The following is a 13,423-nucleotide window of genomic DNA, read 5'->3' as shown; positions in this document are numbered from 1 at the left end:
AGACGGAATGCCGGAATTACAGCGAAGGCCTGGCTTCATTCCCGGCTTGTTCAGCATGCAGCGAGGATGAAACAATCGACCATCTACTTTGTTCATGTCCCGCCTTCTCCAAAGAGAGGCCTTCTTTCCACGTCTCATTCCGACGCCTCTGACCCCCACTGGTCTCAGCATCCGAGCTGGTGTTTCCCAGCCGACACCACGGCTCCGCCTTCAGGCACCTTCTTACGTTCTTGGGGGATACGGGGCTGTCGTGTAAATTATGAATGCGCCACAAGACTACCGCTCACAGCGGTACCTAACGGTACCGGGCTCTGCAATCGCCTCGACCTTCTCTCTCTTCTCTTTTTTTTCTTTCTTTATGTCCTCCTTCGCCAAGGCGTTGAGTCGTGCTCCCTAAGGGGCTGCAGAAAATAGTCTCTTCCTCTTCACAATCACACACACACACACTCTCTCTCTCTCTGCTCACCTTCGCATGTTTCCCCTTGCTCCTATAGCAGACGACGCACGGCCACTATCTTATCGCATATGATATTTACATGGAACCTCACGGCGACGCTAACGGCGGAAATTCGACTGAATCGAGTGCCCATCTAATTACTACTGTCGTAAAATAAATTCACTACTTATATTTTACGCACCAAAACCACAACGAGATTATGAGGCCGCGGAATAATTCTGACCATGCGGCGTTCTTTAACGCGCATGCAATAGGAGGTACACAGGCGCCTTTTCATTCTGTCCCACCGGAATGCCGCCACCGTGGTCAGGATCGATGCCGCCACCTGATAGCGCAGCATAACGTCAAAGTCACGAACATTTAGCACGAAAGCTTGTAAAAGACTGCGTTTAGTACCAGGTTGAAGGCTGATTGAGGTTGAAATTTGTTTTAAGAAATAGTCCAGTTGAAATTTGGTTCAAATATCAAAGAAGAGTGTACATAAAGAAGTCAGCAGATGTGTACGGAAAGAGGTCCCATAATGAAACAATCTGTAGGCATAGTCAACATTATTAATGCTATCGCAAACGACTGCCTAGTATTTTATTGGCCTAACAAGATACCTGAATATATCTCACAAATAAACAAAATTAATTTGAAAACTTGCAACATATTACATATATAGACTCACACCTCGCGTTTCAATTGCAAGCAAGAGACGGCGGGTTTCGTTGTGTAAGGCAAGGGAATAGCCGTGCTCGTTCTGTGAGGGTTCGAGTGGTGATAGGAAGTACTGAGACTTAGTTTTATAACGCGCGCCTTTAGGCGCGTCCGCTTCGGTTGAGAGACAGAAAAATACTCGAATACTTTGGCTTAAGTGTTCGGGCGGCTACCTTTGAGTAGTTGTGAGAACGAATCACATGGACCGCTTCATCGGTGAACAGAGTCGTTGAATAGTGTCCGGCCCTGTCACTGACTACGGAAAAATCTCGCCGGAGATCAAGGCCCCACGAGGACAGCGTTTTTCCGTCAACGGCATATGTCTGCAAGAAAAAATTGGAAAATGTAATATTAGGTCCCTCACCCTAACAAGCACGCTCAGTCATACCGCAGCACAAACCAAGGGACACATGTGGCGCTATAAAAATAAGAAAAGATAAAAGAAAATCTTGGGCTTTACGAGCCGTAACCACCATCTGCTTATGAGGGCAGATGGTGGTTTATTTACCCACTGGGATTTTTAACGTACTCTGAAATGAATCAATTAAATTTTACTATTTTTCAAAATATTTCGCCGATCAAAATGCAGGGAACGAGGTACCATAATAAAAGATTGAAAGGGGTTCTCCTGCACCTAGTAAACATGCGAAATTACATAGACAGCAACGATGACAAGCGGACCCATACAATGAGAAAATACATGATAATGAGATGCTAATATGAATAAACTAGCATATAGATACGCGTCAATATACGAGCGCGAATCAAATTCTTTGTCCGTATTTTTTTACCCAAATAATGGCTGTAAATGCGAAGTCAACCTATCCATTCCCTGCGGTGGACCTTTCTTGGACCGGCCCGGCCTCACTCTGCCGGTAGCTCTGCGGCACGGCGCTGCTGTCAGTTGTTGAAGATGGCGGTTGCGCTTCACGCGTCCACAGCGTACGAGCAACGAAGCGTGATTAGTTTTCTACAAAGCAAGGGACGAATGTCCATCGAAATCCACAGGGAAATGCAGCCCACGTATGGAGAAAGGTGTCTGGATTTGAGAAGTGTAAGGTGGTGGCGTTGTGAACGCGCAACACAGCAGTCCAAGGGCGCTATAACGTAAAGCTTTCCAAACTTCCGAAATGCACGCAAAATTGCCGCGCGACTGGTCACTCCAGGCACTTGGCATGTATTCTCGCACATTTTTCACGCTCGGAAAAGCTTTTATGTAGCACGTATTGAGCATCAGAAAGCTCTGTGGGACTTTTTCATGTCGCTCTAGAACTTTCCCATTGACAGTTTTCATGCAATTGTAACATATGAGTAGTTGATTATTAAAGCTAATTATCTCATTAGGCCGAATGAAAAAAAAAACTTTTTTGAGTATCTCGAAGCGACGGCGAACAACATTACCTTCGTTCTGTCCAGCTACGTGGCATTTGCATATTTTTAAACTCTGGCTAAAGTTAGTTGAGACACCCTACATATTGGGTAAATAAGGTTTTCTGTTTAGGCATTACACAAGCCGCCCTGGTTACTCAGTGGCTGTGGTGTTGGGCTGCTGGGCACGAGGTCGCGGGATTGAATGCCGGCCACGGTGGCCGTATTTCGATGGGGGCCCAAAGCGAAAACACCCGTGTGCTTAGATTTAGGTGCACGTTAGAGAACCACAGGTGGTCAAAATTTCCGGAGCCTTCCACTACGGTGTGCCTGATAATCACAAAGTGGTTTTGGCACGTAAAACCCATAATGTAATGTTTTATTTAGGGGATTACAATTTTTTAAAGAAAGCTATAAGCGCAGTGAACGTTGCATTTCTGCAGGTAAGTTCCTAGGCGAGGTGGACCTATTTTGCTGGTGATAACGTGAGCTTCAGAAGGCTAATTAGAAATTGTTAATTAACTTCTTTATTACTCTCTTGGGGCCACTGGTTAATGTGGCGAATTTTAAGGCATTCAATGCCCCCATCTTTTTTTTGATATCTGTCAAATCGCACCTAATTCGAGAAAACTATAATCGAATTTCAAAGACAGATCCAGACAATGACGAGACCAAGCTACGCGGGGGCGCGATAAGGGCCGATTCATGCTCAAACCGCCCATCGCCGCACCGCATGCAGGCGGTTCGTGAAAAATGGGCCCCGTACAAAAAACAGTATAGAGAAGGCATTGAAATATCGTTGGTCAATGTTGAGTTTTTTTATTGAGGAAATATTGAGAGTTTGTTGGAAAATTGTTAGGTTGAGTTTTGAGGGCTCTTGAATATTGGCCACTGAAATTTCATTGCAACACCATTAGGATGTTGAATAATTAGGTTACCATTGAAAGTCCATTGTGCTTATACAGCCCGTTGTGTTCGTTTTGTTGAATGGTTGTTGGGTTACCATTGATTCTGCGTTGAACTGACGTTGTGGTAGTTCTGTTGACCTGTTGAGTTATTGTTCGATACCTTACCATCGTAAAGCTGCTATTTGTGAGACCTGTCACAAAATCGGGCACCAACATTTCGTGCCCGGTAGTCGACCAACGTCGATGCTCGGTCTGCGGTCGCCCTGCACATGGCAACCTCGAGATCTGTCCGGCAGAACCCCTATGCCGCAACTGTGGAGGTCAACATGTAGCCACAGACCCGAAGTGCCCTGCTCGGCAACTCGCTACGAAAACCCTTAGGAACGGCATTCTGCGACGTATCCGATTGTCCCGACGAAAGGAGCGTCAGCAACGAGCCGAGCTTCGTCAAGGCAACCAAACGTTTACGTAGGCTGCGCAAAAGAGCCCTGCCAGTACGCAGCCATCATCCTCGTGGCAATATGTGTTTGCTCCAAAGGACTTCCCTCCGATACAAAACCAGCCACTGCCGAAGACAACAGATAGTAGGCGTAAACTTAAGAGGCAGGACCCTCGCAAACGATCCACCGAACCTGAGAGCTTTCGTCCAACGAATGCCACTCCTTCATCTTCACAAACAAAACCCTTTGAACAACACGTGATGGTACCCAAGTACGCACGCGTACGCAGGGCCTGTGCTGAAGCCCTCTGAAATACACGAAAAGGTGCAGAAATGCATCCTGATACTGACCACTCACGCACCGTACGCTTCGACAATGACCAGCTTAGGCAAATAGTCGAACTAGTTACCACCGAGGTTATCAAGCGCATTCTTCCACTCTTGGGTACGCCGAAGATTTCTCCAAGGCAAGAGATCGGACTTGGGCACTCATTCGCTTCAATTTCGCAGACCTCCCAGTTTAACAATGGCGCATACTAGTGCGAAAACTCATGACATTCTTGCTCCGGATTCTACTGTTTGGTTCTTACAGTGGAACTGCCGGGGAATTCGGCGTGAATGAGCAGAACTCCTGAGGAGATTGTCAATCATGCGCAGGCTTCCGACAGCTATCTTACTTCAGGAGACTAGTACTAATAATAATATTTGGGGTTTTACGTGCCAAAACCACTTTCTGATTATGAGGCACGCCGTAGTGCAGGACTCCGGAAATTTTGACCACCTGGGGTTCTTTAACGTGCACCTAAATCTAAGCACACGGGTGTTTTCGCATTTCGCCCCCATCGAAATGCGGCCGCCGTGGCCGGGATTCGATCCCGCGACCTCGTGCTCAGCAGCCCAACACCATAGCCACTGAGCAACCACGGCGGGTAACTAGTACTAATAGCCCTAATATAATAGGGTATAAAACTTATTGTGACCCCTTTCATTCAACACCGGCGTCCTGGGCCAGGATCGCGAAGAGCGCCTGCAGTAGCCTGCGGGTAAGCATGCGTTCTTGTCCACTTACGCGCGGCCCACACAGAGCTTGATACTTCCGCGTGGTGCACGCAGACGCAGGAGGTAGCGGGAGTGCGCCTCACTCTAGATGGTGATCAACAAGCCTTGGCGTTTTCGGTTTATGCCAAGTTATTCGGCACTACGCCATATCGAGTGGATATATCTTTTGTGGCACATTACTTAAAAATATACCCACAGAATCGCGTTATAGTTGGGGGCGATTTCAACGCCATGCACACATGCTGGGGCCAGCACCGGTCAGATGCTCGTCGAAGACACCTATGGCAGCACATTGCCAAAGCCAAATTAACCATCGTCAACGAACTAACGTTGCCCACTCGCCTTGGCCAACACGGAGGTCAGCAAGATACATCGCCAGACCTGACACTAGTTTCTCATCCACAAGAAATGGTATGGACGCGGGCTAAAGATGTCATGGGCAGCGACCATTACCCAGTGGTGGTGTCATGGACACCTCGAGGGCGGCAATCTCGGGAACTTCAACAACGCCATCGCATAGAGGAGCTCGTCTCATGGGATGAATTCCGGCAAGCTCTCGGTGAAGATCACGTTCCCACCCATTTAGATCAGATCATCTGTGAAATTAACGATGCTAAGAAGAACGCTAGCGCATACACGCCTGAAAACCACTCTCTCCCTACCAGGAAACTTAAACACAATCTTTTTTCATCCAGCTAATGTTGGCGAGGTCGGCTCTGTATTTATGGCAATGAAAAACTCTAAAAGTTGTGATTCAGTCGATCTGCAGATAAAACCCATAAAATATGTCATACACGATATAGCCCCCGTTCTAGTTCATATCTATAATGCCTCTATTGCTGAAGGCATCTTTCCATCAAAAATGAAGGTTGCTAAAGTCATTCAAATATATAAGTAGGCAGACAGGCTCAATGTTCAAAATTATCGCCCCATATCAATTTTACCGCGCTTTTCTAAGGGACCTGAAAAAATAATATTGATCCAGTTAACATCCTTCTGTGAAAAATATCACGTTGTCACGAAAGCTCAGTATGGCTTTCAAAAAAACAAATCGACACAATTAGCACTACTACACCAAAAAGACCATATACTGCAAAATTTTAAAAGGAAGCAACTGACAATAGGTATATTTATAGAGTTTACTCAGGCCTTCAATCATATTAACCATAACCTATTATTAACAAAGCTTGATACGTATGGTATCAGGGGCCTCCCACTGCAGGTAATTAAGTCATATTTAGAAAAAAAAGAGGGCAATATGTGCACATAAATAACTTTAAATTGTTTTTTGGGGAAATAAAAACAGGAGCCCCACAAGGAAGCATTATTGGACCGCTGCTTTTTAACTCCCAAGGAAAAATTCATCATATATGCAGATGATACTAGTGTGTCTATTTCATCGGCATCTTATACTAGTTTATTGAACAGCGCAAACGAGTTTCTCCAGAACATATCCTCATGGTCTGTAGAAAATGATCTAAAATTAAATTCAAATAAAACAACAGCCGTAATCTTTTATGCGAAAGGCACACAGATTCCACAAAGCCACACTTTAGAGATGAACAATGCGAGCATAGAAATAGTAAATGAAATTAAAGTTTCAGTTTCAGTTTATTGAGCGTTTGAAATGTTTTACAGAAGTAACCCTAGGAGGTCCCATAGTCAAAGACTGATTAGGGAGCTCCAACAAAAAATACATTGAAAAAGTTTACTTAATGCGGTTAACAACAGCAGTAGCAATCCTAAGAACAGAAAGTATTAACAAACAAAGTCGAGTCATAGTAATAACAACAAAGTATAAACACGAAAAGTAGATCCAAGGAGTATTATTCGACATACAGAAGCGTAAAAAATATACAACACAATCACTTTCCCAAGAAGTGGTGACGAATTTCCCTCTTAAATAAATGAATGGGAGGAGATGATTTAATGGAGGGTGGTAGTGAATTCCATATTGATGTTGCCAAAAAGTTCGCAGTACGTTTGCCGTAGTTAGTGCTTGGTTTCGGTAGGAGGTAGTTATTATGGTGTGAAAATCGAGTGCCAGTGAAATGGGGGGTTTGGTCTTTTGATATCAATGAAACAAGGTTATTCTCCTCGACAAAATGAATGCGTCAGGACACTAAGACAACATTTATTTAAATCCACTACGGACAAAATATTATATGTGCGGAGTAATGGCAGAGCACCACATGAAAAATGGCTGTAACTTATTATTCTCAAAGCTTGGTTTTGTGTGTGTTGCAGGGGTGCCAAGCGGGTTGCGTAAGTATTACCCCAAGAAGAAGTGCAGTAAGAGATGTGGCTGTGAATAAATGCGTAGTACTCATTCATTCATTCACAAAACTTTATTAGTGTCCTGAAGCCCGGTCTTTTCAGACCGAGGCGGGCCGCGTCCACGTCAGCACCGCCAGGCCGAGCCTTATGGCGTCATCGTGGACCCTCTGGACAGCCCGTAGCTGATCTTGATATGAAGAGCTTGTTAGCAACTTGCGCCAGTAAAGCCATTTTTCTTCGGGGTCGGCGAGAGTCGCGGGACAGCCCGCCAGCATGTGTCTGATGTCAATGATGCCATCGCACACGTTACAATCTTTCCTAATTTCTCTTTCGGGGTGAATTTTATTTATGAATTACGGAGTGAGGTACGTCCCGGTTTGCAGTAAACGTAGCGTCACTGCCTGAGCCCTGTTAAATTTTACGTGTGGCAGAGGGAATTGCCTACGCCCCAAGTAGTAGAGTGAAAGTGATATACGTATAGGAAAATAGGGGCGGACTTTGATTAGTATTCTGATACCATATGCTGCTTTACGCGCTAATAAGGATATGTGATTTGTAAATTTCAAATGATTGTCCAGTTCAACTTCGAGAAATGTTGCATGGTCAACAGCCTGAAGCGAAGTCGGACCAATGTTAATGCATGGCTTCTCCTGTACACTTTTTTTGCGCGGATGAAGAAATTACAAATTTTGATTTAGTAGCATTATTACTGAGCATATTATCTCGGCACCAATTAACGATTGTAACCACGTCGGCATTAAGGTGAGATATTAGCGATTCCAAGGAAGTGTTAGAAGAATAAATTGTTGTGCCGTCAGCGTATAAAATACAAATGGAATGTGTAATGTATTCTGGAAGGTCATTGATGCACACGAGGAATAAAAGTGGTCCTAGTATTGAGCCTTGTGGAACCCCTATGTTATTTAATTTGGCACGCGAATGTGTATCAGAAATAGAGAGGATATGTTTTCGATCATGTAAATAACTGCGAATTAGGGAAAGTGCTGGACCACACACGCCAACAGCGTTTAGTTTAGCAAAAAGTATGTCATCATTTAATGAATCGAATACTTTAGAAAAATCAATAAACAAGGTACCAGCCAATTTACCTTTGTGAATGGCTGTTTTAAGATGATCGGTTAAAGTAATGAGCGCTAATTCAGTTGAATAACGAGATGGAAAGCCAAATTGATAAGAGGACAAAATACTGAACTTTGTGAAATAGCTGGTTAAACGTGCTACGAATAACTTTTCGATTATCTTGCTGAAAAATGATAAAATAGATATAGGGCGGTAGTTTAATACTGAGTTCTTGCTACAACAGGAATAACTTTGGCGATTTTTAAGCAGCTAGGAAAGACGCCAGTTTTGAATATTAGATTTATTATGTGTGAGAGTGGGTCACTGATAAGATGAGCTATAAGCTTTACACGAGATGAGTTGAAGTTATCTAAACCAGCTCCAGTGTTCTTTAAGCTCAGAATGATCATGTGCACTTCTTCTGGGGAAACTAGACCGAGAAAAAAACTTTGTGGCAAACGACGATAAGCCTTGTCGATGTGAACTGAGAGACGTGGCTGGTCGGGGCAAAAAGAATTGACAAAGGCGCTAGCAATGGCTGAAGGATTATTAAGGGTTTGTTCCCCAACTTTAATAGCAGTTATGGCGGGATTTGGCGATGTTCTATTTAAAAATTAATTGATAATTTTCCACTGTTTTTTTAGAATCGTTGCCAGCACGGTCAATTTCGTTTTCATAATACTCTTTTTTAGCGTTTTTAAGAAGCCTGCTCAAAATATTCGACTAGCACTTGTAACGAGCGAGCAGGGTCAAATTAAATGGCTTCTTTTTTGTTTTTTTTTGTAAAGATTATCTTTCCTGCGCACGCATTTGAGAAGATTATCAGTAATCCACGGACAATGAGGAAAAGCGAACCTTTTCTTACTCGTGGTTATTGTGGTTGATTCGGAAGTAGCGTTAGGAATTATATTGCAAAACAATTCGAAGGCGATTTCTGGATTATTTTGCGACGTAACGGGGTACCAATTAACTTCGGCGATTTTCCTAACAAATGAAGCTTTGTCGAGATTTTTAGAGCGCAGCTCTTTGGCGTCCGTTCCTGGGTTTCGCGTCGTCGTCGTCGTCGTCGTCGTCGTCGTCGGCCTCGTAACCAGCTCCGCCCCCCTTTCATCCCCCCAGCGCTAGCAGCGACCGACTGATACCGCTGGATGCCGCTGACGCCGCTAGAGAGTGAAGATAACGTGACTGCATAGAACGCCGTCGCCGCCATGCAGAAAGAGGAGGAAAGGGTCCCCCCCCCCCTGGTTCTTAGCGCTGCGGAAGCGAGGGTATCATATTGTTTGTGTCGGCATCGGCGGCGTTGTCCCTGAAACCAACTCCGCAGCTGGGGTTGACTCACTATCGGCGTCAGCGGCATCAGTCAGTCGCTGCTATCTCTTCCCTCCTCCCTTTATCGTGTTGTCCGCTTGCTGCACGCGCTTCTGCCCCCATCGTTTGCCGCTGGGTGTACACGCCGCCCCCTTCCCACCTCTTCCTGCGAGTTTCCGGTTGTCAAAGCGCCGGCTCGAACTTTGAAGTTGGCGAACTGTGCGCCGCAAAGTTGCCCAACGGCTTGCTGGTAGTAGCTGCCTACTTCGCCCCTACCGCACTCACGAAAGACGTCGTGCCCCTCCTGCAGCTCGCATTAACCGTCCATCGATCCACACCGATGTTAGTAGTGGGGGACTTTAATGTTGACATAAAGACAAACAGCAATTTCCTAACACTTATGCGGGAGAACATCCCGTTCCTCTCGCTCGTAACGCGTCCCACGGCTGTGACAACCTCGCGAGGCACTTGTATAGATCTCGTCTTTGAGAATCAAGCATTGGTGTACCAAGTCGAACATATATCAGTATATTTCTCCGACCACAAAGCTTCCTTCATGACTGTGAAGAACTGTTAGTGGAGTCTTTGTTAAAGGAATACGTGTGAAAAATAAAAAAAAATTCTGTGATAGCGCATACATGTGTTGCTCGATTTCTTTGCCTCAATCTATCGAAAAGGTGAAACAGCTTATTTGCTGCGCTCAAATTTCGCATTAGGAAGTAACGTAATCGTCGGTAATTTTTTTCTTTTAACATGCATATCTGGAATATTCATATCGGAATTTACACGCGCGAATATTGGATAATGATCAGTTAGTGAAACTTCAATGACACCAGATCCAGGAGTAACCATGAGATTCGACAATGCATGGTCAATTAGTGTATCCGGACCATCTATATTCCGCCGAGTAGGTAGTTACAAGTGATTCGAGGCCATGTCCATTCAATGTGTCTGTATAAGCAGTGTATGGTGAACTGTGAACATCTAAAAGGTTAATATTGATGTCACCCATAATAATAATGTCTTTACATACTAGCGATAGCGTGCTCCAAACATGGTTTAGTTCTAAACAAAAATCATTAAAGGATGACGACAGCGATCGATAAATAGAACCAACCAGTAAATTTTTGGCGTCCATATCGAGAAATGATGCGTTCAGCTCAATCCACACTGATTCGCAATTTACTTGAATAATTGTTAAGTCCCGACGCCTGGAATATTCTAACTCTGATGAAATGAAGAAAGCTGCGCCGCCATGACAGCTGTCACTCCGGTGACACTATTCTGGCGTATAAGATGAAAAAGAGTACGAGTTGTTATCGGCTTCGCTGAGCCAGGTTTCACTAACACATATGATCGAGAAGCGGTGCTGACTGGATGATAGGAAATGATAAATGTCATCAAAGTGTTTCCGCAAGCTGCGTGCATTAATATGTACGAGGGATCGGCAAGGAGGCTCAAGGTAAGAATCTAGTTCGGACGGTGTGAAGTATGAAGCCATAAGAGGTCTGTTGGGGACGGATCGACATTATGCACGTGATTCAGGTTAAGCGATAAAAGAAAGGTCCGCTTCACAGTCTCTGCGGTGAACTCGGCTGTCTTTGGACTTGCGTGCGTTAATACGGCAATTCTTATTCCACAGGAAGCGCCCTCCTTTTTCTTCCTTGAGTGCTAAGGCCTGAGCAAACAGCCTCTTGTTGTCAGGAGTAAGGTGTTCGTTAATGAAGATGGGCCGTGCGTTCTCTCCAGAGAAACCAAGACTGCCGGTATCCATCCTGGCTTTGCGAGCCTTTGCCAGGAAATAATTTTTTTTTTTAGTGCGGGAGCAAAACCTAGCAATAATATTTTGATGACCTCATTTAGTGGGCACACGATGCGCTATCTCGATCTCTACCGGAGCAAGAGAGCATGCCGCCTTATCGGCAAAGGCAGTTACAATAGAAATGCAGTCTTCCTCCTTTGTAAATGGTATTCCTTTGATCTCAACATTGTTGATTCTAGAATACTGTTCCATCTCGGCTAGCCTTTTTTTAAGGGCTTCATTTTCTGATTTCAGAGCCTTGTTTGATGCCGATAGCTCAGCTTGCTGGGTACGCGTGTTCTCGACAATTTCATTTAGCATGGTCAGACTGCCATCCATGCCAGAAACTTCGGTACGCAGGGTGCTGTTATCCAATCGAGCTTCTTGCAGCTTCTCTTTCACATCGGAAACAAGTTGCTCGACCAGTTTTTGCAATCTACCTTGAAATTGCGCCTCGAGATCATCGAATCGCTTGGCCAACTCCGCATTGGTAGGCATAACGGAAAAGCAACTTGAAAAACGATAGAGTGCAAAACGCGAATGCAGCAGCAGCAGCAACAGCAGTTGCGGTCACAAATACTATTATGCTATCACCAGGGTAAATAAGTACCAACCTTTGAAACGTAGAAGAATACTTTAGCAAGCGCACACTTGGACCGCTACTGCTGCCGCTTTGATGCCGGTGTCCATCCGACGGAAGCTTTTAAAGCCTTAAATGGTCTGGCGCAGGCGCTCTGGATGCTATCCCGTCGCCACGTAGCGGAGCTTGGGCGCACCTGGAGGAGCAGTGATTACACCCACGTGTGGTATGGAGCAGCAAACAGCTTCGCCAGCAGATGATAGCCCCGGGCCGTAGAATTCTGTGAAACGTAGGAGAATACTTTAGCAAGCGCACACTTGGACCGCAACTGCTGCCGCTTTGATGCCAGTGTCCATCCGACGGAAGTTTTTAAGGCCTTAAATGGTCTGGCGCAGGCGCTCTGGATGCTATCCCGTCGCCACGTAGCGGAGCTTGGCCGCACCTGGAGGAGCAGCGATTACACCCACGTGTGGTATGGAGCAGCAAACTGCTTCGCCAGCAGATGATAGCCCCGGGCCGTAGAATTCTGTGAAACGTAGGAGAATACTTTAGCACGCGCACACTTGGACCGCAACTGCTGCCGCTTTGATGCCAGTGTCCATCCGACGGAAGTTTTTAAGGCCTTAAATGGTCTGGCGCAGGCGCTCTGGATGCTATCCCGTCGCCACGTAGCGGAGCTTGGCCGCACCTGGAGGAGCAGCGATTACACCCACGTGTGGTATGGAGCAGCAAACTGCTTCGCCAGCAGATGATAGCCCCGGGCCGTAGAATTCTGTGAAACGTAGGAGAATACTTTAGCACGCGCACACTTGGACCGCAACTGCTGCCGCTTTGATGCCAGTGTCCATCCGACGGAAGTTTTTAAGGCCTTAAATGGTCTGGCGCAGGCGCTCTGGATGCTATCCCGTCGCCCCGTAGCGGAGCTTGGGCGCACCTGGAGGAGCAGCGATTACATCCACGTGTGGTATGGAGCAGCAAACAGCTTCGCCAGCAGATGATAGCCCCGGGCCGTAGAATTCTGTGAAACGTAGGAGAATACTTTAGCACGCGCACACTTGGACCGCAACTGCTGCCGCTTTGATGCCAGTGTCCATCCGACGGAAGTTTTTAAGGCCTTAAATGGTCTGGCGCAGGCGCTCTGGATGCGATCCCGTCGCCCCGTAGCGGAGCTTGGGCGCACCTGGAGGAGCAGCGATTACATCCACGTGTGGTATGGAGCAGCAAACTGCTTCGCCAGCAGATGATAGCCCCGGGCCGTAGAATTCTGTGAAACGTAGGAGAATACTTTAGCACGCGCACACTTGGACCGCAACTGCTGCCGCTTTGATGCCAGTGTCCATCCGACGGAAGTTTTTAAGGCCTTAAATGGTCTGGCGCAGGCGCTCTGGATGCTATCCCGTCGCCCCGTAGCGGAGCTTGGGCGCACCTGGAGGAGCAGCGATTACAT

At 46.0% G+C, this 13,423-nt stretch overlaps 1 protein-coding gene across 1 annotated transcript in view; it reads right to left on the bottom strand.

Annotated features, from left to right (window-relative positions):
• Nucleotides 1-13,423, bottom strand: part of LOC135920496 (arylsulfatase B-like) — a 363,609-nt gene that overhangs the window by 274,709 nt on the left and 75,477 nt on the right. Inside the window, exon 6 of the mRNA XM_070529005.1 lies at nucleotides 1,330-1,479. Within this exon, the coding sequence (XP_070385106.1) occupies nucleotides 1,330-1,479 (150 nt within the window). The remainder of the gene's footprint in view (nucleotides 1-1,329; nucleotides 1,480-13,423) is intronic.

This window comes from Dermacentor albipictus, unplaced genomic scaffold, assembly GCF_038994185.2.
Source record: "Dermacentor albipictus isolate Rhodes 1998 colony unplaced genomic scaffold, USDA_Dalb.pri_finalv2 scaffold_16, whole genome shotgun sequence".
Taxonomy (NCBI): Eukaryota; Metazoa; Arthropoda; class Arachnida; order Ixodida; family Ixodidae; genus Dermacentor; species Dermacentor albipictus.
The sequence above is the reverse complement of the archived record's forward strand: the minus strand, read 5'-3'. Positions and strand labels throughout refer to the sequence as shown.